Source organism: Hipposideros armiger, unplaced genomic scaffold, assembly GCF_001890085.2.
Source record: "Hipposideros armiger isolate ML-2016 unplaced genomic scaffold, ASM189008v1 scaffold_234, whole genome shotgun sequence".
Lineage (NCBI taxonomy): Eukaryota > Metazoa > Chordata > Mammalia > Chiroptera > Hipposideridae > Hipposideros > Hipposideros armiger.
The window spans coordinates 570,491-598,283 of record NW_017731584.1 but is presented as its reverse complement, the minus strand read 5'-3'; the positions used below and the strand labels follow the sequence as shown (position 1 = coordinate 598,283).

The following is a 27,793-nucleotide window of genomic DNA, read 5'->3' as shown; positions in this document are numbered from 1 at the left end:
CACCCCCGGCCCCCGCCCCTGCCGACCGACCTAGGTGCCTTACAGCTGCTTAACTGGCACAGGATGTTTAACCACAGATCTGGGAGCTGGTGGAAACCTTCCCTGGCTCAGCTTCACATGCTTTCCCCAGCCCCCTACCCCACTTCCAGGGTTCACCCCTTTCACCAAGGAGGTTCCGAAGGTGAAAACACTTTTGGAGGTCACACTATCTTTCTGCAATAAAACATTGTATTGTCCTCTTATATAAATAGATAAGGGCTCTCTGAAGCTCAGCATAGTATTTTTCTTCTTAGTGTCACACTGTTTTCTCATGTTCATTATATTCAATTGACACCAAAAAGAATCTATGGGCAGGGGTATCACTTAAATGGAAAATCCCTGATGTTATCTGCCTATGAATGAGCCTGATTTTTAAACCCTATTCTCATCCCCTAAGCTAGCAGTTCTGAAAGTGTCTAGGGACCCCTGGGCCCATGAGGTTAAGTTATTTTCATAATATTAAGACAATGTGGGACTTTTTCACTCTCATTCTCTCATAAGTGTACAGTGGCATTTACCAGAGGCTGCACACATAATACCGCAGAAATAGATGAGCACCCTGCTATCTTCTTTCAAGTAAGACAGTAAGGAGATTTGCAAAAACGTAAAACAATGCTACCCTTCTCAATTTTTGTTTTGAAAAATATTTGTTCACAAAACAATGCTATTTCTATTAACACAAAATGGACTTATTATTATTCTTTTTTTTTTTTTTTTTTTTGCTGAGCCATCCTGCTACCTGTTGGCAGCTCAGTGGCAGCTCAGCTCGGGCCGGGAATTGAACTACTATTGCTCAGAGCTCGCACTCTTGAGCGAGCTCTTAACCAGCTGAGCCACTTGGCTGGCCCAAAATGGACTTATTTTTAAATGAATAAACATCTTTCACATTTTTCAACTTTAATTTTAAATATGGTAATCATTGGTGAACCAACCTCACATAAACAAAGGCCTCCAAAATGTTTAAACATGTAAAAGGGTCCTTAAACCAAAAACGTCTAAGAACCTCTGTACTGAGCCATTTCTAAGTTCAATTTAGACTCACTAGGAAGTTGAGCCTGCTGAAAGGAAGTGACTAGCGTCCATCCACTCATCTGGTTTATGGACTCTTTACAACAGGAGACGGCACCCAAATCAGCCTGAAATTCACTTTCAGAAGCACATGTGAACCATGTCAATCAAACATGAGACGTGACAGAGATCACCCAAGCCCAAATAATCATCAGAAAAATTCCCTCTATAGATCATGTTATTAGCCAATATGAAAATAACTTTACATGGTTTACAGTCTCTCAGCAAACCGTACATCTACCAAATGAAACACCATCAATCTTTTCCAGCTCAACAATCTTTTCCAGTTCACCAAAGTCAGGGAATATTGATCTTAAAGCCTTGGAAAGAAATACCCTTAGAACTACTGTGAACCATTGAAATCCATGGTCAACGAAAGTACCAAGGCAAGGAGATTTCGCATTTCAGACAAAACAAACAGTTAGGCTATTTCTGTAACCACGGAACAACACAACAGTAGGCATATCATTTTATGCATATCCCCAAGTTCCTTCTTTGTGTTGAGAATAGGCTTAGCTGAGAATAGGGCTTAGCATGTACAATTACATGAAATAAACTTTCATAAAATATCATCCTATTTGGTATTCAATATAGGCATCGCAAAACTTGCCTAAGTCATTTTTTTAATGGAAACACAAAAAATAGCATAGGAAAACTGTCCACGGTAAAGCATTTTCCTTACGAATTAAGATCCTTGGGCTCTGGAAGACAAATGACAAGTGGGTTGAAGGCCTATCGGTCTTTGTGTGCCTGGGGCAACCTCCACCCCTGCAAGACTTGATGGTCTTCATATGGCTGAGCACGGGGCTGGCTGTCCATCAGACTACCAAACGCTGAGATGCCCGATAACGGTGATGGACTCTGACACTTACACAGCACCTCATACTTTTTGATCCATGAGAGACCAGCATTTTTCTATCAGGATTCATGAACTGATTCCACTGATGATTTCTTTGCAAATAACTGGAGAGAGGAGGGGCCTTTTCCCAAAGGAGCGCTGACTCACACCTGTCAGGGGTCCATGACTGCCAGAGACCAGTGAGAAGGACCAACCTCACGGGCAAGAGTGTGATCCATTTTGCAAACAACAAAAATCTTAACCATTTCCAGAAACTGCAAGTTATATATCAGGCATGTTTTTAAAACTTAAATGAAATAAACACCATGGAGAACGCTGGGCTGGCTGGGATTTGGCTATGACACAGCAGGCTAGTATCCGGAATTTTCCTCTGGCTCCCTGACACTTTATCTTCTTTCAACATTAGCCCGAATAAGGCGGAAAACCAATCAGGGTTTGCCGTAATGTAACAGGATTGCTCCAGTCGGGAAATAACCTAAATGTCCTACATTAAGAAGACGGTTTAACAAAATATTGGACAGCAATAAAAAAAAAAAGTACTATGCTCCATTATGATGAATAACTGTGATGACTGCAGAGCACTCTCCTATTATAGTCAGAATAAAGGACAGACTACAAAAGCATGTATACATGGCAGGCACGATTATATAAAAATTATGTGTGGAAGGTAATATGAAGAAACAAAAGTTATTTCAGGGTGCTGAAGTTATGACTAGCTCATAAATGATTATTAAGTTTCTTTATTACTGAGATCATTTCCACTTCAAATGGTATCAGTCATAATTTTTTAAGATTGAGTGATTACCAAAATACCATTATTCAATAAAAAAGACTACTTCACTGCCTGTAAATGGACATTTACTACTCTGTCTGCTCAGAATGGACCCCTCCGTCCCACCTCTCTCTAGAAAATGCCCCTTGACCACAAGGTCAAATAGATGCAGCCATCTTCTTAAAGCCTCTGTCACACTTGTTTGGGGCACTTGTGTTCTCCAGTCATGACCCTCTACTGTGATGTTTTAAACTGGGACTTTTCCCTGGCTGAGGACCTAGGGAGTCATGGTCCAGGAAGCTGACAGTGACAAAATGATGCCCATGTGTGAAGAGCAGCCTGTCAGGCCTTAAGTCTCTGGTTCTGATTATCCTGGACACCCACATGGATTCCTACATTTCCTACTGCTTGGTTAGTAAGCCCATCGGTTCCCTATTGAAACTAGTTTGAATTGGCGTCAGTAGATTGCAACCAGCAAGTCCCAGTGACTTTGCAGCCCCACATAATCAATACAATAGAAAATGCAATAAATCCTACCTGGGGAGCTTTGGTGAGGAGAAGAGCAACTTCCGGGTTATTATGGTAGCGGGCAGTCTCCAGCGGAGTCTGGCCTGCCTAAGGAAAGGCATAGGGGAGGACAAGTGAGTACCGGCCACCAACCCTGCACATACATAGCCCAACTGGGACAGCAGCTCTGCACTCAGTCACACCAGCACCTACATGTGCTAAACAAAACATATATGATGTGGTCCTGCTCTTGAGCCTCATCCCAACGAGTGAGCCAAGTCACACCTGGGGACACAGCAAGAGAGAGGTAAGTGCTCACAAGTAAGCAGTAAGTGCTCTAAGAGGCAAAGGTCTGGGGCACTGCCCACCGAAGAATGCTTCTAGAGAAGAGATGAGGGAAGGTGGAAATCAGACGGAGTCAAGGTGGAAGGTTTCAGTTGAGGAAACACAAAGGATCACAAAATCCAGCCAAGCAATGGATTTGCCCTGGAGAACAATGGAGAAGACACCTGGGAGGGCAGTAAGGACCCAGCCAGAGTCTTCGGAACTGGGTTGTGAAGAACAATTAGGAAGCTATGGCCATAATGGAGGCTCAAGGGGAGATTAAGCCAAAAATGAAGAGTTGATAACAGCGGGATTCAAAGAATAGGAAACGTGTTCGAGGCATCATGGGAGAAGTACCACGAGGTACCGCCCAATACAGGTACTAGAACTGTGAGGAGGAAGAAGGGGGAAGCTTCACCAACTGCAACACCCCTGACGCTCCAGACACTCACACAACTCTTCTGCCCTCAGTGCCCTGAGTCTGCTCTATTTCAGGAGGGCAGAGACCACAGACAAGCCTCAAGGAAAAAAGGGTGCCTAGGCTGGTGTCTGCTACAGGATCTGGGAGAGACAGAAAGAGGTGAGAGGGAGGTAGAGAAAAGGAGGAGGGTGAGGGAGGGGGATATTGAGAAGGTAGGAGTGAAATAAGGCAGTTTTGGAGAGGAAGGACTTAGAGTTTTGAGGATGATTAATCTCATGACCATGTGGCCACTGTTTTTGAGGACCACATCTGTACACACTTGTCAGTTTACTTAGACACTCCTGACCTTCATTTTCACACCAGGATGTGCTCACTTCAGCTAGGAGTCTAAAGATGAGCCCTCCGGGCTTATCAACTCATGGGGCTGCTAAGAGCAAGGGTGTCCTCAAGTCCTCTCCTGAGAGCACTAGGGGCTACAGCTTTTGTAGATCTCTACGCTCTTTCAGAGTGAGGCTGGTTAGGCTATGTGGAGTCTGCAGGAGGTGAGGTAGTAACAGGCCCCATACCGGAAAGAGAATGGGGAGGGCTTCAGAAACCATTGCTGCAACTCAACTTACATTATTAACAATGGTCCCATCTGCTCCAGCTTCCAGTAAGATTTTAACCACCTTCTTGTGATTTAGGGAAGCAGCAATATGAAGTGCTGTGTCTCCGGCCTGAAATTAATCAGAAGAAAGCCTGCTCAACCCCATTTGATCATGGCCCACAGCCCTCCAGCTTTTCATCCCATGGCCTGGTGGTGGCTTTTCAAAGCCAATCTAAGATTTGCTGTAGACTGATAGGGGGCCCTTTGCTCAAGTGTTACGTGGTTCTTTTTAAAGACTGTAGAACTAAATGACCTATGCACAAATATCACATTCCTTTCTGGTTGAGAATACCAGAAATTATAGGATTAAGTACAGGGGGCAAAGTAATGGTGGGCTGGGGTTGGTCAGACCTGGAGCCTTACACTGAGGCAGGATGATGGGCAGGTGGCCAGGGGGCCGGTAGGCTAGCCATCCCGGAGCTCTGGACCACGTCCCGCTGCCCAGGCAGGGAAGAGGACAGAGAACCCCATGGTGTCTGAGTGCTAGAATGAGCAGATGCTGTGAAGATGACTATTATACTTCTACAAGCACCTGCAGGGATGTGACGGGGCCACCGGGAATCACTCTCCAGGTTCAGAGTGTTCTTTGCTGGGTGGAGTCATTGAGAATCTGAGTTCACTTAACCCCAGCTGTTTTCAACCTCTTACCAAATAGCCTATAAGTGTTCATATTATCTTTATACAAAAACTGTTTCAGACAATCAACTACAAAAGGATAATATGGACAAATGCAACTTGGTGGGCCCATTCCAAATGCAAATGGTAGGGTTTTTCACCCCAAACAGGAATGGTATAAATAAGTCAGGCAAATAAATATAGGAGAAGTGAAATAATTCCTCCTCTCCCATCAGCTGATCAGGTAAAGCACCCTGATACGTTTTTTTCCTGGGCAGCACGAAAATCTAGCCATCCCCGTGGTCCTCTTCCCCAGTGAGTAGCGGGGGTAATGTTATTTCACTGCTGAGTCCCTTAGTTGTGTGTGTTGGGGATGGGGAGCTGGGCAGCAGTGGTTTCCAATCTTGGCTGCATGTTGGAATCAGCTGAGGAGCTTTAAAAGCTACTGATGCCTGGGCCCCACCCCAGACATGCCTATTTAATTTGTCTGGAGCACATGGGTTGGGCATGGTGACTTTTCACAGCTCCCAGGTGATTGAAACATGCCGCCAAGGTGGAGAAGCACTGTGTAGGGGTAATCTGATGAACTAGAAACCACTGGAAGGCTATAGAATGACAATTTAGCTATTTAGCTAGGTCAGTGGTTCTCAATCCTGTCTGCCCACTCAAGCCACGAGCATTTTAAAAATCCCATTACCTGGATGTTCTGGTCAGGAATGGTACTTTTAATTCTTATATGCAGCCAGGATCAGAAACTACTGTTATAGGGATATTTAATCTGAATGCCAATTTACTTTCTGAATTTTAGATATATGCACCCAAACTCAGAAAAGACACACAATGCGTCACTTAGGTATCAATAAATACCAAGACAACATTTTCAGAAATCTAAATGACTCCTGAAAGTCAAGCACATTTCCATGGAACACTGTAATAATCATAGCTTTATTTCAAAATCCCATCACATGGAACTGATATAGATCATGTACCCAAGTTTGCAGAAACCAGACCCCATCGGCTCAAACACAGTGGCAGTGCAAGGAGCAGAGCACGAGTCGTGTGATGCCTCATCCAATTGCTTATTTAAAAGCCACATTCCAGGGCCAGCCGAGTGGTGCGATGGTTAAGAACTGGCTTGGGATACCAGAGGGCCCCAGTTCGGATCCCACATATGAGGGCCAGTTACACTGCCCTCAAAAAAAAAATAAATAAATAAATAAATAAATGCCACATTCCTGTGGGTTTCCTTTGTAAAATCACATTAAAAACAAAACCTGCCTCAGGAGCTCCAGAAAATGTTCAATATGCAAATGTGGTGATATGCACTGGAATGGGAAGGGCGGGCTCTCTCTAGGAGGCCAGATAAACCAGGGCCAAGGGAACTAGGTGGAACACCCATGCAAAGGCCAGCACTGGCCAAGTCCCAGTCCGGGAGAGGCTCCCAGCAGCCTCTGCTCCCGTTTGCGCTAACACACCTGTCAGTTAGCCTTGTGAGAAGGGGGCCCGGCAGCCATGGGGAGGACACATGCACTGACCTGGTTCTTTTCATGGACAGAACAGAAAGCACTGAGGAGGAGCTTAATGATGGACAAGTGATTATAGCGCGCGGCAACGTGCAAACAGGTGTCGCCTGCCTGCGGACAGAAATCAAACTCTAAGCACAGTCTGAGTGGTTACAAAACAAAACAGAGAAAGTAAAAAGAAACTATCATTTAAAAGCCGGCAGACTAGCATATAGTCTTTAAAGGGCATAGGCCTGAATTATCAGCATCACTTTCACCATAGATGTTTCACTCCCAGCTTCACAGCCCTTTGCTGCTGTCTGCAGCCGTTCATTTTCCACCATACAGGTTCCCTGCTTTCAGGTCTCACCCACTGGATGCCAGTATCTCCCCACAAGACCTTCTCACGAGCTAAGGCAGGCTCACTTACCCGGAGCTTGATAAGAATCCACTGACCCCAGCCTCTCCTTACAACCCAAAGGCTCTGGAACAGATTGAATTAAAACCAAGAGCAATGCTTTGGAAATGAGCCTTTCACGTCATAGATTAGGTTGGTGCAAAAGCAATTGTGGTTTGTGCCATTATTTGTAACGGCAAAAACCGCAATTTCTTTTGCACCAACCTAATATCGTGGCTTTAAGGACAGGGCAGCAGGGCAAAGCGTTGCCTTTTAAGATCACACCCCATTTTAGTTGGACCCCAACATCCCGTATGAAGCAATGTAGTCTGGGAAGCTGACGAAGCAGAAATCACTGGGCGTAAAAAAAGGCACCCAGAAACACTCTGGACCAGGGTCTTCCTTCGTGGTCACAGGCCAGACTGTTCCCAAAGGCACAACAGCAAAACTGGAGACAAAGGCGTGATATTCTGCAATGTTCTCTTGACACTTTTATTCTAGCTCTATCTAGAGATGGCAACCACTCGGCATAACCCGTCTCCCCTAGATTAAGAAGGAGCCAAGTGCAAAGCTGAGGTTCAGAGCAATCTGAGAATCACCTCAGGTGGATCTACCCCAATCAGGAAGACCCAGGTGAAGGCCATTTTTTGAGAGAAGCCTCAGTCAGACCCTCTAATTGAGCAGCTGAGGCCTGGGGCTTATAAAGGAAACACAGCTTCTTGTGGAGAGAGGAGGGACACCCATGTGACCTCTGAGGTCAGGCATCCTCTAAGAACTATTGACCCATCACTTATCCCCAAGATGCCTCAGTAATGGATTTGCAGATGCTGGGCATGAATCATCAGAAGACCACCCCTGCACGCGTCATCCCGTATGTACTAACAGTACACGGGTGGAGACCTTAAGACATTTAGAGGGTTCCTAGACTCATTCACCAACGCATGCTATAAGAAATCATAAAACAAACCGAGCTTGAGGAGCGAGGGGAAAACGATGGGAGAAAAGCGTTTCCGAGTCTTTTGACTCCTCATGCCCCGAAAAGACCCCTTAGGAAATTAGCAAAAAAAAGAACACTTTCTAGATAGTCCCCAAACACTTTACATTTTTATTTTCTAGATGTGAACACGTAAGGATGCGTTCAGGGTTATTTTCTGAGATGACACGAGAGCGCGAGAGAAGACCGTTTTGTTCACGCACGTTATTTTTGAGGTCGGCGCGGGACCCGCCCAGCAGGAGGACGCGTGTGCTCTGGGAGTGGCTGTTCTGGCAGGCCAGGTGCAGGGCCGTGTTCCCCGCCTTGGAGAGAGGCAAGAGAAGGGAGGACACATTAGCCACGCGCTTCTCTGCACACCCGCACCGGGCAGGCCTTGCAGAGGGTGATACCTTACAGAAAAAGAGGAAATGCTCACATTCTCTGCTTCTGGATCGGCGGTCCCAGAAGGGGTTTCAGTGGCAGGAACATTTAATTTGGAATCCAAACAGGCAGAAAAGGCACATCTATCATAAAACCTTGGTTCCAAGTCCTGGCTCTGCCACTTACAAGCTGAAAGCCACTGGCCAAGGCTCTTAATATTCTCAGCTTTGCATTCCTTACTTGTAAAATGGAGCTTGCCCCCTCTATGCTGAGGCCGTGAGCACCGACTACCCAACGCAGATAAAAGCTGTGGTTACAATACTACCAAATGGAGCACAGAGGGCAAAACAGGCCACTTCCTGTACGTGTAGGCTAAAGGTAGCTGAGATTATACTATAGCCTTTTTCAAACCATCTGTTCTTGTATTTTTCTTGAAACAACAAAATCTGAGCTTATGGACAAGGTCCCCGCATAACAGACTATACAACTGCAGCTGTCACTTACCATACAGATAGAGTCCTCCTTACTTTTTGACTCTACCTTCAACATGAGAGGCAGCATGAGAGCAGCTTTGGGGTTGGTCTGAGAGAGCCGGTGAGCTCTCAGGAGGTTAAAGACATAAATAATGTTTGTTCTGATAAGCTTAAAAGCTGGGACAGGACTGTAGTTACATGGGCGCCGAGCTGTTACACTGCCTGTCGATGGCTTTTTCCACACCTAGTTTATTCCTGGATCACACAGCCCTGTCTGCCCTCACTCAAGGATGTTATATTCCTCCCCTTTTGAAAAGAGGAATTTAAAAAAAAAAAAAAAAAAGAGGCAAACTGTAAGTCAGCAGTTCACTTACCTTCCCCCTCATAACCTTAGCTCTAACCAGCCTGGGTAGAGTCTTTCTTCCTCGCTGTTACCTCCAGGAACTGGGAGGAGTTGCAAGCCTGAGATTTGAGTGAGTGCAATGGCTATGAACCCTTTGCTGCCCTTAAAAATCACCTAGGGAGCCTTTAAAACTTACCCATGCACAGCTGCAACCCTTCCAAGGACTCTGATTTACTGGGCCTGGGGTCTGGGGTCTGGGCTGGGATCAGGTTTTAGCACTGAGGTCAAGCATTCTGGGAAACCCCTCAGGCTAGGGCAAACCGAGCTGGTCACCCCAGGCTCGGTCATCAGGGTAGGTGTGGGTTCTCCCCCACCCTATTTTTGTTGTTGTTGTTTAAAGTTTCCCAGGAGATTTTAAACTGCAGCCAGGTGGAGAACTGCTAGCTTAGTTCTCAAAAACCAAGGATCTGCCCATGTTTTAAACACTGCATTTCTTGTGAAAGGGCTCAGTGCTTATAATTCTCCTTGCCCATGTAGTCGGTTGTCTCAAAGTTGTTGGCTTCATGGGAGTCATTAAATATGTGTTGAATAAATGAGTGAAATAAAAGAAATCCGATGGTTCTAGAAATATATCATACCAAAATTCGCTATATCAATAAGAAAATATCAATTATGTTGAAAAGCATTAGGATCAAGAAAATGAAAAATATGGGTTAGGATAAGCAAATTATGGCACATCCATACAATGGAATATTACTCAACAATAAAAAGGAATGAACTAATCATACATGTTAACAACATGGGGAAATCTTAAAACCACTACACTAAGTGAGACACAAAAGGCTGCATGTTATATGATTCCATTTAGATGATACCCTGGGAAAGGCAAAGCAAATCGATGGAGCTAGAAGTGGGTGTGTGGGTGGATGGGAGATTGCCACCAAAGGGCACAAAGGAACTTCGTGGGGTGATGGAAACATCCAATGTCTTGATTTTGGTGGTGGTTACACAGCTGTATACATTTGTCAGCACTCACAGAACAGCATACCGAAGGATGAACTTTACTGTATATGAATTATACCTCAAAACCTGACATTAAAAAATATGTGACCTCAGTAGATAACAGAAGCAGGCATTTTTCCCACCCTGAATAATGAGTACTGATTTCCTAGAGGGACTGCTACCCTCGCTGAGGAGGAAGTACATTTCTTATACAATGCAATATCATTCAGCCTTAAAAAAGAAAATCCTGTCATTTGCAACAACACAGATGAAACTGGAGGAAATTATGCTAAATTAAATAAGCCAGACAGAGAAAGACAAACACTGCATAGTATCACTTATATGTGGAATAAAAAAAAAAAAAAGTCAAATTCAGAGGAACAGAGAGTAGAAAAGTGGTTGCCAGGGGCTGGGGATGTGGGGTGGGGAATAGGGAGAAGTTGGTAAAAGGGTACAAACATTTAAAGATAAACAATGTCTGAGGATCTAACGTACAACATGGTGACTATAGTTGGTAACACTGTATTGTATCATTGTAATTTACTAAGAGTAGAATTATCACTAAATAAATAAAGGTGAATGTGAAGTGATAGCTATGTTAACTAATTAACCGATGAGGGAATCCTTTCACAATGCATACAGGTATCAAATTATCACTTGTACACTTTCAATATCTTACAGTTTTATTTATCAGTTATACCTCAATAAAGCTGGGGGAAAAAAATGAATAAGAACCTTTCTAGAAGTTTCCCCAGAGGCTGTGGCTGGTACAGAACATACAAGTCTCTTGTCTGGGATGGCACTTCACCTGCGCTTCCAGCAGCTTGTGCTCTTTTCTCTGGAACGAGAACTTGTGGATTTCCACAATACTTTGGGGGCCCTGCATAGAACAGGAGGCAGTGTGGCGGGGCAGACAGAACTGGTTTACAGTCCTAATTGTGTCACAAACGAACCATGTGTCTTAGTCAAGGGCTGTACGGGCTCCCAGCTTAGCCTTCCCTATTCGTTAACTGGGAACCACCTACTTCTCATCGTTGGTATCAATCTAACAACTCATGTTTCAGACTATGTACCACTTTGAAGAAATGGAGCAGCCACTAGCCATCCTGCCAGGCAGGGAGCCAGGCATTACTGGAGATGTTATGATGCATGGCTTGCTTCTGTTCCTTAAGCTCTTGACCCAAGAGGGAACCATAAGAAACATGTATTCAGCAAATGACAACACAAAGCTGTGTGCAGTGAGTGCCACAGGAAACAGCCCCACGGGCCAGGGAGGCACCACTGTCCGGGGACTGGGTTGGAGGTCCCTGCAGGCAGAAACAGGGAGCAGGCTGCCTCTAGAGGAGTGGGCAACAGGAGGGGACAGTGAGCCCAAGCTGACAGCGCAGAAGGCACATGCTGGGAAAGGCACAGGGAGGAGGCTGCAGATGGAGGATGGGGCGACTCTGGGAGGTCCCCAGGCAGCATCTGGCTGAGGAGCTTTCCTGGAAGGTTTCTGAGCAGAGGAGGAGGACGGAGATGGGACTCAGCAAGCTGGTGAGTCTGCTGTGGGGCTTCTGAAATAATCCAAGGACAGATTAATAATGAGCATGGAAGGAGAGGGACAGATGTGAGAGGGATGAGACGTGACAAGGCACTAGAAAGGGGAGACAGGGGCAAAGAGGGAGAAGAGATGCCATTGTCCGTTCCCTGTCTCCATGAGGACACCCACACTCTAATAAACCGATGGAAAAGGAGTGAGAACCAGGAGACTTCAAAGGAAGCCAAAGCCACTCAAGTAGGTTCTCTCGCTCTCCAAGGGGGCTGTGCTCACGAAGCAGTTTCAAGCTTTCATTTCCCTGGACAGGTTCCACATGCTCCCCGGAGCGCGCTCTGCTCTGTGAGAGGAGGCTCCTGTCACAGGGAAGGGAGCCCGCAGCCACCCTCACCTGTGAATGAGGAGTTCTAGCACCTGCCGGCCTCACCTTGTTCTTGGCAAGTACGTTGGCTCCTGCTTTAACGAGCAGCTTGACTGATTGGCTGAAACCGTGCCAGGACGCTTCGTGCAGGGCCGTGTTCCCGTCCTGAGGAACACACGCACAGAAAGAAAGCACGTTACCCAAGACCTCATTCACCCCCTCATAATCAATATTCTCAGAGTGTGTTTTTAGGGCACACCACAGGGCCTTTCTCCATTGGGGTTTCTCGTCTGAACCACAGAGCACAGAAAATGACTCGAGTGGCCAGTTTCTCCATTGTCCCAGAAATGGCACAGAACAAGTTCCATTCTACATGCATCCTAGATTCATGACACAACGGGGGCCTTCGACATTAGAGCTTTAGTCTCTTTGGGAACACCGGTGGAGAAAGGCACAGTCACACTGAACAGAAAGCAACATCAGGACAGCATGATATCCGTTCCTTCCCACCTCCATCACCCCTTGGGCTCTGCTCTGCTCCTGGCCTCAGAGAGAACCCTGCAAAGACTGGGTCAATGAAGGGTCCAGCTTCATCAATCCCAGGGCCCAAGGACCAGAGAGATAGATTCAAATTTTAATCTCACCCAGCTTCATCCAAAAGCCTCAGGGCCCCAAACAAAAGAGCAGGCACTGAGAAAACAGTGATTTGGAAACAAGGTGGTGTCCTCAATATGTGGCTTTTCAATAAAAATCAATCAATTAAATGGCGCTTGTATGTGCTTAACTTATTATAAAGAAAAAGAAATATTCAGTGTAACCAAGTAGTGGGGTGGGGCATGGAGGGGAAGGGCTGGTGGGGAGCATGGAAAGGGGAGGTAGAAATGCCCTCTCTGCTGTTCCAGGCCAGGGTGCTGGGCAGTCAGCCGGGGGCAGTGCAGGTGAATCCTCCAACTATGTCCAGGGTCTGGCTTAGACTTTCATTCGCCCACACCAATAGACAAGGCCTAGTGCTGCTGCTAGCCACAAGGGGAAGTCTAGGTTCTCAAAGACCATGCGTGGTACCTAAGGAACCCGGGAGTGGGGCATGCTGGGAACGTGAGTGGGATGTGTGGTCTGGATGGTGGGACTGACTGCAAGAAGCGGGAAGCAAAAGGGAAAGTGACTGGGAGGGGCCGCTGGGTGCCGGTGATCATCTGCTTCTTGATCTGGGTGCTCATAGATGTGCTCAGGTAGCATAGATGTGCTCACTGAGCTGCACCCACGGTGTGTGAACATTTCTGTCTATATACATTAATAACAAGTTGTTTAAAAACGTTAACAGGCCGAATTGCACTTAATTGCAAAGTTCCATGTTTTAAGACTGGATTAATATAGGTCATTGGGATTTCTTAAAAACTTGCTTTTGCTTTTTTTTCTTCCAATATAGTTTTAAAAATTAACTTGCTCAGGGCCGGCCGAGTGGCTCAGTTGGTTAAGAGTTGGCTTAAGAGCGCGAGCTCTGAGCAACAGGGCTGCCGGTTCAATACCCACATGGGCCAGTGACGCTGCACCCAAGTTGAGCTGTCGCTGAGCTGCCAACAGGTGGCAGGGTGGCTCAGCTGGTGTAACAACAAGATTGCCTATTCAATGGTGGGCTATGCCCACCAGCAACTAAGACTGAATTCGGCACCTTGAGCTGAGCTGCTGCCCGGATGGCTCAGTGGATATGGGTATGCGCTCTTAACAACAAGGTTGCTGGTTTCACTCCTGCATGGGATGGTGGCTATGCCCACCCACAACTAAGATTGAACACAGCACCTTGAGCTTAGAGGCCACAAGCTGCTGGCAGAAAGCCAGACAGTGACTGGCACCCTCCACAACAAAGATTGAAGAACAACAACTTGGCTGGTCACCTACTCCAATTCCCCAATACTGTTCCCCTCCCCCAATTCCCCAATTAAAAAAAATTAACTTGCTCACTTATCAAAAAAATAATTAATTTAAATAAATAAATAAATAAATAGATGAAATAGAGTCTGAGGGGGGGGGGAAGTTGGGCACATGCTTTCCCCCATCCAGGACTCCACAGGTCATTACTTCTAGACGTTTATTCCTTTACCATGTATATTTATGTGGTTACCTACTCTGCCACAAAACAGAGGAAGAATTTTTTTTTTAATTTAACTGGGATATCAGATATTCTTTCAAAGGAAATTTGGGCTAATTTCATCATGTTAAATCATGAGCTATAAGACTCAGGAAAGAGAACATCTTGCAAGTGGGTTCTCAGGCTGGTACATCCCCCTTCACCTTGTCTTGTCGGTCCAGGGCACAGCCCTCCTGGATGAGTGCGGCAATGACCTCGGTGTTCCCCACCACCGTGGCCCGGTGCAAGGCGGTCTGATCCCCCTGCAGAAAGAGGCAGAGGCAGGAACAGGGGTCAGCTCTCTCCACCACCCTTGCACCACTCACTCACTCACTCACTCTGACACAGGACATCTCCCACACGGAGCAGATTGGTCCCCATGGGTGAGGCGGGCTTTGCGGTCTGGTTAGTAAAAACGCACACCAGGCATAGCAATTCTGTTCAGTGGGAACCTTAAGCCAACAGCAGAACAGCTCTCAGCCACAGAGCTGACCTCAGAATACGGGTCAAGCCCTCACCTGCTGCCCAGAGGAGGTGGCAGTGCTCACCTGGGCTGTGACTGTCATATCTGTGAAGGGCAGATCTGAGAGCAGGACTGTGTGTGCTATGCAATTATACCAGCAATGCCTGGAATCTTTACTCCCTACTGAGTTCTTTCGCTCCCTGCTTTCAGGGAAATCACCATCCAGCTATGTTAGTGAGCAGGACTCATGATTGGATGGCAGGCGTGTATTTGTTGATTGACTTGTACTGGCCGAGAGCAATGTAGGGGGTTACACCATGTCCTCTGAGGACTCCAGGGATGGCGAGCGATCACTGCATATCTCTAAGAAGCCTCTTCTGACATTTTATGACAATACCCTCACTGATTTATACTGCATTTGACCCTTTTCTCTGCGATCAGATTCCTGGAATGGCAGACCTTCTCTCTCTCCATCAAGGTGCCAAAGGGAACTTGACTCCCTCCCCTAATTGCAGTTGAGGGAAGGACTAAATGCTCCTTGAGGTAAGATGGTCAAGACTGTAATGAGAGAGAGTTCAGAAGTCCCTAAGAGCACATCTTATCTCTGACATGTACTCAGGAAGTCAGGCTGAGACAAATCAAGTCCAGCCTGGGGTCCAGGTTCAAATGGGGAGGTGGATGGTCAGCGTGGAAATTTTCTGGTGGGAAGGAAGGTGCACAGGGCAAGGAGGTGAGGAGATTTAAGTGCCGCGCAGCCCTGGGAGACACCTGTCACCCCACTGGGCCTCAGGTCCTTCCCCTGTAACAGGAGGGAGTGGGTGATCCCCAAGGTCCTTCCCTCCCCTTCTCGGGTTCTGTGATTTGGTTGATATGAGTTGTGCATAAATGAGGTTTCCTGGTGGAGCACCAGAGGGGCAAAGAACGTACCCTGTGGTAACCCTGGTCCTTAACCCAAGAGAACAATGAGAGACGATTGTAAGGTCGAAAGCATGAACATTTTTTCAAAGAGGGATGCGCCACTACTTGTAAATAACCCTAATGAAATGCTGATTCTAATTACTAATCTCTCTGGAATCTATAACAAACAACAATGTACTTTAAAAGCCCTTAATCAGAAAAACAGTTCTGGCAATGGGGGGTGGTGATGGATGCATAACAATGTAAATGTATTTAATGCCACTGAACTGTAAGGTTAAAGTGGTAAATTTTATGCAATGCACCTTTTATCACAACAAAAAAGCACTTAATGCTATGTAAAACTCAAATTCACTTTCTTAAAGTTAAAAAAAAAATCTCCCTTTAAAAATCCACAAGTGACTTTTACTTTTTTCCTTGTACTTTTTAATATGTTCCAACTTGTTATATTTAACACTTAATTTTTAGCATCAGGAACAACTGCTATTTATTAAAAGTCTGAGCTGTAACAATGTAACAGTTACAGGACTATCCGTGTCTCAGAATCTTTTCTCACTGTTCATTCACAGAGTTTAAGGGATTTTTACAGTGATGGGTTGCGACACCCAGCCCCTTTACCATGACTTCATCCACCGTCTGCAGCATTTCTATCAGCAGCCCTCCCCTCTGCATCCTATGCTATTATTCCCATTATAAAGTAGTTTAGACTTGGCTTTCTCCACTTTCCTAGACCCCCTATTCAAAGAGGACACTTTCTATGTGGCATGCAGGCAAAAGAAGAATGCGGCCACTGGATCTACGGTTGCAGGGGGTACGCCAAGCCATCACACTTCAAACAGCTTAGGAAGTGTTTCCAGGTGAGGTATACTTAAAGCCCAAACAAGTAATCATATGAGAAAGGGCGTAAATTTTGACTTTTTAAAACTTCTATAGGAATTTTCAAGACTGCCCATTTCCCTATCAGAATGGCGATGAGTTTTCCCAAAATGTACCTCAAGTGCAATTTATGATTACTGAGCTGATGAGAAGGATGGCACTGTTCTCAGCAAGAAAGGTGAGACTACAGCTCCCTCGTTCAGGTTAAATACTGACTTGGTCAAATTTCTAATGGTTAGAGGCCTTTTAATATTCCCACAAACTGCTGGCACTTTAACTAGCACCCCTTGGACCAATCAGAACAACCTTTTTACATCATGAAACTTAACCATTCTGCCCATGTTGTGCATAAAGTGTGAACAAGCCCTAGACACATGGGTCGTGTCAGCCACTCTCTTGCCGCACGAGTCATCGCACAAAAGGCCTCAGCTGATTAGGGCACAGTCTACCCTAAGCCTTGCTTTAGGTCAAATGTTTTATCGTGTTTCACAAGCTGCCACTAAATCATGAACTGAGGCAGCTTTGGAGCCAGGATGTCACCATTATTTATTACTTGCTTTCAGCATGAGTCTACTGTATTTACTTCCCTTGAGATAATTTTCTTTTGTGAAACTCTACCTCAATTCAAGAAGCTAAATCTAACTTTTGGTTCAGCCCTTAGGAGTCCATTTCCAGATGGATTATCAAGACAAGGCTCAAAGAGATCTAACGGCTTGTGAGGCTGCAGAACACAAATTGTCCCCAACCAACTGGCACAGGTGTTTCCTGCATCTTCCCTTTCTCTGCAGAGACCTTTTAGCTGCACTCCTTGTCTCCAGGCCACAGCTGCCCCTCCATTTTTACTCCCTCAGAGAGAGATTTCCCTTAAAGCCTGGGTCCTTGAGGAAAAACACTGCTGTGAAGGCCAAAGTCAGCCATTCCCCAACACAAGTGGCTGTCCTGGCCTATGAGCTTTGTTAATACTAGATGGGGTAGTTCGGGAGGACTGAGTGAGACACATCTAGTGTATAAAAACCAGCCACCCTTAAGTTACCAAGAAGAGAATTAAAAGCTCTGGAAGCCATGCAATACATAAGCAAAGGGCTGCCTCAGGCTGTCTATCTCAGAGCTGCTCGGGCCAGAACACAACACAAACAACTGAACAACTTGAGACCCTCATCTGGAACAGGGTCAGTTACCTGTGAATCAACTTTTCCTCCTATAAAACTAAACTTTACTGTTGAAATATTTCCTCTTTGAAATATGACACAGAAAAGAACAAAATGTGTCCTCAATACATAGTTACTGACAGACCCAAGCAGCAGCAACTTTGACATAATCCTTATTTCTATATGATTTAAATCAAATATGAAATTCTAAAAACTTGGATAAATAAAGAAAGCTGGGAAAAGTATAAGAGAATAGAATAGAATAGAATAGAAATAGAACAGAAATGCTCAACAGCATTTACTCCTTATTTATTCAGTGAATATGTATTGAACCCCTACTATGCTCCAAGTGCCATGGCATCGAATTCTCTCATTTTATTTATTTAAAAAAAAAAAGAAAAGACCAAGGCCCAGTGCAGTTCAGTGCCTAGCTTAGGATAACCAGCTAATAATTCAGGGTACTATGGTTGGGCCAGAATTTAAATTGTCAAGGATCTTTGTGCTGACTCCTGTTTCCAGTCTGTGAAGCCAATTAACCTTAGAACAGGCCTTAAAAAAGATCAGGTACCTCCACGGGGCTGAGCCACCTCTCTATGGCATCATCAAGCTAAGTGCTGTATACAGCACAGTGCCATGGCCACTATAGGTGCCCAAGAAGCAGTCGTTGAATGATTAGCTGCAAATAGGAAAAATGCTGCAGCTGGAAACGTGAAGAGCCAGCAAACTTGCCGTTTGGCACTTTGATCTGGAACATGTTGACCTGTTTGCAAAGTACACGAACTGCCAGATCTCAATTTTTCTAAGACATCGGTGTTTCTTACTTTGGGATTTTAAGAGGTTTGGAACCTCTGAGGTCTAAATCTTTGTTTTGAAACACTTTTAGTATTCTTTCCTATACGGTGAAAGAGAGTGAGCATAGTGCGGGCAGATTCTGAAGCTAAGCTCGTGAAGGAAACCCCAGTCATGCAAGGGTGGCAACGTCCCTTTTCGGGAGGCACAAGCAGACATGTTACAAGGAAGCTCAAGACAGGCTAGGTGCACAAAGCAAGGTGCTGACCTCTTTTTCTCTCTCTGATCTTCTAGGGTTCTTCCTAGCCTTTCTTCTCTGGTTTTTCTTATTTTTCTCTTCCTTCATGCCTTTTACTGTGGCCACAGGGTCCTGGACTATTTCTGAGGTGGGGGCTGTGTGATTGCTCATTGACCAATCAGAGATGGCGTTAGAGCTCCAATGAGAGTTGACAGGATTGGCGGGAAGCAAGAGGGAGTTTGCTCCTGGAGTTGCATATTCTAAAGAACTGGTTTCCACAGGTTCAAATTCATAATAATCCCACTCCAGGCCACTGGAGGTCATTCTTCAACTAATTCTCAGTCTTTACCATGACATTAAAGAACAGTATCTGTAGAATATGAAGTTAGGGGTGAATGGTTCATAACATTAACATTCTCTATTTCTACCCCATCATCCAAGACAGGTAACTTCTGAAATGATTTTTTCCAAATCTCCCAGCTTCTTTAAAGAACACCCATAAAGAGTTTTCTTTCTCAAGTTCTTGCATAAGTTTCAAGGTTGATGATCAGCAAGCATGGTAAATATACATAAAAGACAGACATGAACCATATTCTGGCAAATGCATTACTTTAGAACGAGTGAAGGTCCACTCCACCTTCTCTACTCTCATCTGGTTTTTCACTGTTTTGTTGTTGTGTTCTTATTTTGTTTTGTTTTAAGATACCTGCGAGAAGCAATGCACGCATTGACTGTTTAAGGTGGAGAAGATGCAAGAAAATAAATACTAATTCCAATAATGAAAAAGGGTGCTCCTGTTTTTAACAGCTCCTGTTAAAAGCAGAGCTGGCTTTTTTTCGGCTGCCATAGCTACACTGACATGACCGCCCTTGGTTACCTTGTGAGAAGTCCTGCCTGTTTTACTTCCTGTCTTGCCTGTTCTAGGAAGTTAGCATGGTTTTTGCTGAATAAGAACACAGTTGTAGGGCCGGCCAAGTGGCTCAGTTGGTTAAGAGCTTGCTCAAGAGTGTGAGCTCTGAGCAACAGCGGTTCAAGTCCCAGCCCGAGCTGAGCAGCCGCTGAGCTGCCAACAGGTGGCAGGATGACTCAGCTAATAAAAAAACAAAAACAAAAAAAACCACAGTTGTACTCAGACCTAAGGCAGGAGTGCTGGATTGGGATAGGTCAGCATGCCTGGCATTGCAGCCCTGCCACCATGACAAGCAAGGGCTTTAATTACGCAAAGAGAACAGATGTATCCCAACACATGTGCACCAGCGACTCCATGCCCTGCCTTTTCTGTGGTCAGAATCTCTTCTCTCTCCCTGTATATTTGCTCCTGTCTTCTAAGGATATGATATAATCAGGGATGTTATGATGGCTACAATACAGGGAAATAAAGTATTATGACCCAAGGTGAAAATCAATAGCTTAAGGCAAAGTCAGCATCTTTTGAAAATAACATTTTTGATGACCCAACAGCTTCCAAATATAACCAGAGATTTATGAATGACACTGGACAGCCTTCTGCCCATCATAAAACAATGACATATTTAGTTATTTCTTTGCAAATGCTGTCCTTCTCGCTGTGTGTTGGCCAAGTTTTAGAACATTTCACAGAAGGCCAAAGGACACGTGAAGCACTTTGGTAATGCACACCCTAGCATACCTGAGGGTCTGAAACGTGATAACACTCTGTAACCACAGTTATTAAAAGTGAATCTGGAAGAGGTAGTAAGTGCAAACTCTTCAAGAGTCTGTTTCTCACAAAAGTGCTTATTTCTTAGGATCCTACTACACAAATTAGAGTTAGAAACAGAAGTAGAAACACATTACATTCCAATCACATTATCACAGGACTTTTTTCTAATAGTTCATTGGAGGACAATTTACATAATCTTTTCTATATCCCCTTCTTAGAGAAGCTGCCTTTCCCAAAGACCCAATAGGGCACCCCACGTACTATATGACCCCACCACATCACTGCTGATTGGCTCAGGAATAGATACTTGACCCCAAAGGAGCCAACTGGAGTCTCCCTCTAGGTAACTTGAATGAAGAGACTCAGAGGCTGAGTATTAATGGTATAGCACCAGAGTGACCCCTTTCGGGAAGCCTCCTTTTTCTTAGATTCCATGAGATAAGTTTTGTTTTCTTTGAACATGTTGTGTTAAACTAAATGTACACTGACAGAGGAATCAAGGTGAGAACAGGAATAAAGTTAAGTTTTTAAGCCCCACCTTTTCGCCAGTGGTAAGCTTGGTCAGTAACATCCATTTCCAGCAGGGCTTGCCCAGTCTCACTCGTGTGTGTGTGTGTGTGCGCGCGCGCGCGCACGCGCGCGCGCGTGGTGTGTTATTTCCTACTAAGACAGGACACAGGCAAAAAGGTCCTTTGAGGCTCTGCACTTCAATGATATTAGATCGAAAATGAACTATGACGGGAAATATCACCCCACACTCCCAAACTCTAACTTGCTACTGAGAATGGGTCCCAGAGCAGATCTTCAAAAAGATATGCTTCCCCACCATAAGGACTAAGATGGAGATAAAAAGTGCTGGAGGGCATCTACTACCCTCCCACCTCATAGCTGGCTACAAGCTGTGCTGTGGAGCAGACAAGCTTCCCTGACAACCCATCCCCTGATAGAATGAGGGCTTCTACTCACATCATCCTGGACATCGAGGTCACAGCCAGCCTTCAGCAAGATCTGGACCACAGAAAGATGGCCCTTATTGGCAGCAAGATGCAGGGGGGTCCGCCCATGCTGTTAATGCAAAGCAAACACTGATTTCAAAACAGGACACCAAAACCACATCCCTGGAGCAACGATGCACAGCGGCACGCCCCTCTCCCCTCAGGCTCAGCAGGACATTCCTATGGGTTTACTCAGAATTCAAGTTTGTTTCATTTAGCATTGGCTATTGGCATTGAAATCAATGAACAAAATATGCTCAAAATGTGAAGATTTTCTTTAGTGCATAATTTCTACTCCCCACTCATCAAACTAACAAGTAGGAAAATGAGGGGGCTCCATGGTTTCTCTTATTTTCTCACTGGTGCTAATACTCACTGATGAATGGCTACAATGAATCTGATGGGGCAAGAGATTGGGTCAACAGCAAAAGGCCAAGCTAATCAGCCCCAGAAAAACCTGATTAATAATTACTCAGAATTGAAACTGCTGGCCAAACTGATCAGAATGAGGTCTCCCCTTTTTAAAAACAAATTACAAAATATTCCAGCCACTCAAAAAGATGAATATTTTAAAATGTACATACCCACTAATCACTTTAAAAAAACATGAGAAAAACCACGGCCATTCCTTGTGAACCCTTCCCAGATCCTATTTCCTCTCCAACCACAGAGGTCACCCCTCTTAAATTTGCTATTCATCATACCTTTGCCTTTTGTTATATTTTACTACCTGTTTGTAGCCATAAACAATACATCCACATTGTTCTGCTTGTTTTCAAACCTTACATAAATAGTATTAAATTGTACAATTTCATTTGGCAATTTGTCCAGTATATTGCTGAGATTTTTTTTTCATATTGTCACATGTAGTTCTGGTTCATTTATCCCACCGTTCACCCATGCTCCTGATGGGCATGCAATGGGTTCCGGTGGTCTGCAGAACACAGGTGTGTGCGCCTCTCCTTGTGCACCTGATAAGGCTTCTTAGCCCTACAGTTGGCTCTGAGAGGTGACCATTCCCTTTAACTGCCCTAAGCTGTGGCTCCTGTGGTACGAAACGGAGGGTGACATCCAGAATAACTCTCTTCAATACAAGTCAACTTCTATCCCGAGAACTGACCTTGCCCAAATTCTCCAAATTCTAAAGGAGACACTATGCCCCCTTTGCTTTCTCCCTCAAGATCTCTGTGGAGAAATGTTTCCACTCCATTTCAAACATCATTTCACCAGGGCCCCCAGCCATGCTGAAACTCACCTGGAGGAATAAGAGTCTCACATGGCCTTAAGTCCTTTTTAGCATCTCGATACAACTTCCCAAAGACCTTCATTGATATTCTAGCAGGATAAACCTATTTATGATCTCAGTAAAGTGCCAGTTTTCCATGGGTAACTAGCCGTGGAGGAAAACAGCAGATAATAAAGGATCCGAATTTCTACCCATGAAATGCAATCAAAGCACTAGAATGATTCTGGAAAGAAAGAGGTCAGAGCTCACTTTAAAATTAGAATTCTTAATTAAGAAAAAGTTACTCCCAAGAAAGTGGGATATAAAAAGCCTTCCAAAAAAAAAAAGGGTAATGTCTGAGATGCAGAATGACCTTGCTTGGCTGGCGATTGTGCTCAGTGCATGCTGCTTAACCTTGATTCTTTAAATGAAATGTCCACAGCTTATCAGATGGAGCCAAGTAACTGGGTCCCACTCATTGGGCCTGGTCCCAGGCTTCATCTGTCATCATGTGTCCTCATCAAGGATATCGGATAAGTGACCTTCACAAAATCTCTAAGGCATTGTGCAACACAGGGATGTTCATTACATGCGCGAGGAGCAAGACATGTGTGCTGTGAACAAGGCTGACAGGATGGGGGGAAAAGGGTGCTTTTGAGCAACTGGAAAAAACAGACCACGATGGGGAGAAGTTACCCAAGAGAGGCTGGAAACGAGGCCACAAGCCGAGAAGTCACTGGGTGTTGGGGATCAGGGGGGCCCTGAGGAACATCCAGTCAGCAATCAGATATTACTGGTGGGAAGCAAAGCCCAAAAGGTGAAAATGTTTGTCCAAGTGAACACAAATCGTCAAAAGTCAAGAGAAGGAAACGCTGCTGCGGCTCGAAACCGGTCACATCTGAAGGGCGCTTTAGAAACTGTAACTTACTGACAAGATGGCACTGGACTGGAGGCACCTTCCTAATCCAATCAGCAGAGAATCTCCTCTGTAGAGAAAGGAAAGGCCAGAGGCTTCGGAGCCTGAGGAGCCGAGTTCAAATCCCAGCTCTGGCTTCACTCTCCTAAGCCTGTTTTCTCATTTGTAGAACAGAAATGGCCTCCACTCCCCACCCCATGGAAATAGGATAAATGAGGTAACAGCCACCATCTAACGCGGGATTCCTTTCCCTCCAGCTATCCTCATCCCTCACCCCTGAAGGCACCCCAAATGCCCCCTCTCCTCCTTGACACCCCCACATGTTTGCCTTTGCAAAGACCAGTGACATATTTTCAAAGACGAACTGGATAGCCCTGGGCAGAGTCGGTTCTCCGATCACTTGGCCAGCCAGATGGGCCCCGGCAGGAGGGTCGGTGCTCCTACAAGGCAGTCCTGAGCCACTCGCCCGTTTCCATCTTTGAAACATAGTCCACGGTCCCAAGTGTCCGTGTCTCTGCTGGAAGGTCCTTCTTTACTGTGAACGCCATCTCCAAACTATGCCTTCTCCAATTCCCCAAGAAGAAATGTTTCTGGCCTTATCTTCTCCATTCCCACAGCACTCCAGGTCCCTTTTAGGAAATCGCCACATTCTGTTTTGAGTGTCACCCTGGGTGCTGGCTTTTTCCAACTAGACCGTGATCTCCCTGAGAACGGATATGCCTTCCACAAATGACGAAGCAAGCCGACTCTAGGGTATGGGAGGTTGGGGGGCATATCAAAGAGGTTCCAGTGATCCTCAACCACAGGGCAGGCTGAGGCTACCAGGGACGTGGAGCAAATCCCACAGTTTCAGGCTCGACCTCAGAGACATGGAGAGCCTGGGACAGCTGCAGGCTGTAAGTTCTAGGATGTCCTGGCCCCTCAGAGGAGGCGTAGACATCCTGGGGGCTTCACAAGCATTTAAGCAGCTGCAACAGTGACATGGGGGCTTCTCTGAGGAGGTTCAATGTCTGCCTCACGTGTCTGGTTCCACTTCTGACACCGGCATAGCAGTAGCCAAGGCAGTATGCTGAACCTACAGCTGTCCACTCCTGTTCCCTGGGCTTCCCTAACACAAGACTAACTCCCCTTAGACACATATACACACCATCACCACCACTACCACCCACCAGAAGAGAGCCAGAAGAAAACAGAAATGTACTTGGTTTTCCAGAACACTCTGTAGTGAAAAGCAACAAAAGTGGAGCTATTAAGGGGAACAGCTGTTCCTGCCCAGCACACAAGTATACTCCAAAGTCATACCTGACAAGTGGGAAAGGCTGCAATGCCCTAAGTGTGAGGGAGCAAATAAAAATTAATCCTTAGAGGGATCTTTCAATGACTCAAGGATGCCCGTTTCAGCTCCATGTCCCTAGGACTGGCCAGAAGAAGAAACGGGAACAGGAGAAAACTATGTACTACGCGTGAGAAGAGGAAGATGCTCTAAAAGCATCAGTTTGTTCTGGGTCCTACCCCAGTTATCCCCAAAGACCAGCTCTACCCAACGCAACCCAGGTCCTGGTAGGCCCAGGGAGACCGACAATAATGAGAACAAGACACAGAAGCAGCTGACATTTGCAGGATGCTTACTACGTGGGAGGTACTATCCTACGAATTTTACGTGTATTAGGTCATTCAGTCCTCCCAACAACCCTATGAAATAGGCATTATTATTAAGTCAATTTTACAGATGGGGGAACTGTATGGAGAGACTCTGTCACTTGTCCCATGTCATACAGCAGGTAATTTGAGTCTGGATTCACCCTAAGCTGTCTGATCCCAGCCCCCATGCTCTGAACCCCCGCTCTAACTGCTGCCAGCTTGTGCTGTGAGGGTGAGGCTGTCCCCTGGCAGAGGAGCTCTGTCTCACTCTCAGAACTCCCAGATGCTGACCTCTGAAGGTGCTTGGATAGAACCTGGTTTCCTCAGAATCTCAAGGATGGAGAGAGGTTCTCCATTCTCACTGTACATGTGAATCACCTGGGCGGCTGGTCTGTTTGTCAGTCTGCCCACCTATCCTGAGAACCACAGGGTGAGGTGAAAAGGGGCCAGGGTAATTCTGCTCAGAGCAGCTACAGGCCCTCGGGGGAAACGTGCCTCGTTGGGCCTGTCCAAGCAAGAGTCATTCCTCTTGCTACATTCTTCATGCTCTCATCTGCACCCGTCAGTACAAAACACTAAGGCACTGCATCGCCATAACCCAGAGTTTCTGGTACCTTACAAAAGAATATAAGCAACATAATGACATTACTAAAAACTTGGAAGATAAAAGCATATCATCTGTAATGTTACTCCCCAATACAACTATTATCATTTTTACCCAGTCTTTTTCAATACATCTTTTCTATTGATGCTTTTGCACAGTTATATTCACAGGTCACATAAAACTATCCTGCTTTCTGCGTTAATATTATGCCTTAAACCAGTGCCTCTCAAACTTTACTGGGCAGCAGAATCTCCCAGAGGGCTTGTTAACAGACAGCTATCTGGACCACCTTCCAGAGTTTCTGATTCAGTAGGTCTGGAATGGAGACAGAATTTGCATTTCTGACAAGTTTCCAAGAGAAGCAGATGCTGCCAGTATGTGAACACATTTTGAGAGCTACTGACATAAACCACTGGTTTTCAACTCTGTTGCACATTAGAGTCACCTGAAAAATTCATTTTTTTAAAATCCCAAACTTTATCACCAAAGGGTTGAATTCTACCAGCCCAGGATGGGACCTGTTATGGGTGTTTTTAAAGTTCCAGGTGATTCCAATGTGCAGCCAGAGGTCATGAACCCCAGCCTCGGACCCTTTAAAGGTGCTGGTTCCTCTAACTTGCCCTGGTATCAGGATGGGCCATCTGAGACGGGCAGGGATGACAAGTCGTAGGACCCTGCAGGGAGAACACATTTCCCTGATCCAACCAGGAAGAGGCAGAGACTCAGGGCCTGTTCACTTCCGGGGAACTGGACAGTTAAGGGCCTTGAGATGTTGCCAGGCAACAACCACAAAAAAGTGGTTCCACTGTCAATAGCTCTGGGGCTCGGGTCTGGGGTGCTGCTTTGTTCCTGCAGGTTGAGCCCTGTGAGTCCCGACTTCCAGCAGAACTGCTGCATGAGACTGTCAGAGCAAGTCCTGTTCCAGCAGGTGACTCATAAATCACACTAGCAGGTGATCACAGAGGGAGCACAGGACAAACGGTCCCTGCTACTCAGTTCGAAGAGGCTGACTCCTACCTGGAGAGGCCAGGCTCTGTCAGGAAACATTCAGATAAAGATCTGCTGCGAAAGAGGATGACAAGGGAGCCCTGCCACCAAAGGTAACCAGCTTAAAATACATCTTGAAGGGAAGTGGAGGTGTTTTGTTCCCAGCATGTGTTCATACATGATGCTTAACTCTTCTCACTAGACACTCCCAGGAAGACTGAGGCGTTTATGTAGGAAAGAACTCCCTAGAAAGGGGATGAGCCCCAGAGAGGGGGACCAGAGGTCATCTGAGAACCACAACCCACAGAAACAAGCCTGGAAAGATTGTGCCCCACCCTCCGCCACCCCCCCCCCACCACTGACTCCATGGGGCCTGGGCCCCTATGGTCTGGAAACATTACTCCAGCCAAGACTCAGAGGTTGGGTCACAGTCCTCTGTCGTGCTTAGGTGTCTTGGGTCCTCCTTGCTAAAAGGCAGGCCTTTCAGACCAACAATACCAGCCCCATGAATACCTGCCTCATGACCGATGAGCCCTGATACTCCTCAGGGCAGCTGCCTGGTGTAACAGAGTGGAACTGAAAAGTGAGAAGGGTGCTGGTGCTTAGGCATTCCTGGAACACCACCTTTGTTCAATGATATGCTTATGCTCAAGGTCACACAGAGACATGGGGCAAAAGGAGGAGAAAGGAATTGCGACCCATTAGCTCCAAGAAATAAAACAATTTGGGCCGGCCGAGTGGCTCAATGGTTAAGAGCTGGCTTGGGAAGCCAGAGGGCCCCGATTTGGATCCCACATATGAGGGCCAGTGATGCTGCCCTCTACAGCTAAGATGCTGAATAACAGCTCAACCTGGAGCTGGGTTGCCATGAAGGCTTGCAGCCCCTGTGGCAGTGGGTTGCCATGGGCTACCGTATGTAGCCAGCAGCCAGCGTGAGCGGCCAGCAGCCGCAGTGAGCGGCCGTCCAGAA

At 45.9% G+C, this 27,793-nt stretch overlaps 1 protein-coding gene across 11 annotated transcripts in view; it reads right to left on the bottom strand.

Moving 5' to 3' along the window:
- The window catches only part of ANKRD6 (ankyrin repeat domain 6), a 197,505-nt gene that overhangs the window by 23,121 nt on the left and 146,591 nt on the right, over window positions 1-27,793 (bottom strand). For 8 of the 11 annotated variants that reach the window (XR_002125394.1, XM_019655005.1, XM_019655000.1 and 5 more), the window contains exons 3-9: window positions 21,422-21,520; window positions 14,510-14,608; window positions 12,287-12,385; window positions 8,348-8,446; window positions 6,787-6,885; window positions 4,608-4,706; window positions 3,276-3,353 (exon numbers count right to left, since the gene is read on the bottom strand). Coding sequence is in view for 10 of the 11 variants with exons in the window: in XM_019655005.1 (XP_019510550.1) it covers window positions 3,276-3,353; window positions 4,608-4,706; window positions 6,787-6,885; window positions 8,348-8,446; window positions 12,287-12,385; window positions 14,510-14,608; window positions 21,422-21,520 (672 nt within the window). In the remaining variant the exon portion in view is untranslated. The remainder of the gene's footprint in view (window positions 1-3,275; window positions 3,354-4,607; window positions 4,707-6,786; window positions 6,886-8,347; window positions 8,447-12,286; window positions 12,386-14,509; window positions 14,609-21,421; window positions 21,521-27,793) is intronic. The other 3 variants (XM_019655007.1, XM_019655006.1, XM_019655010.1) reach the window with 3 other exon arrangements.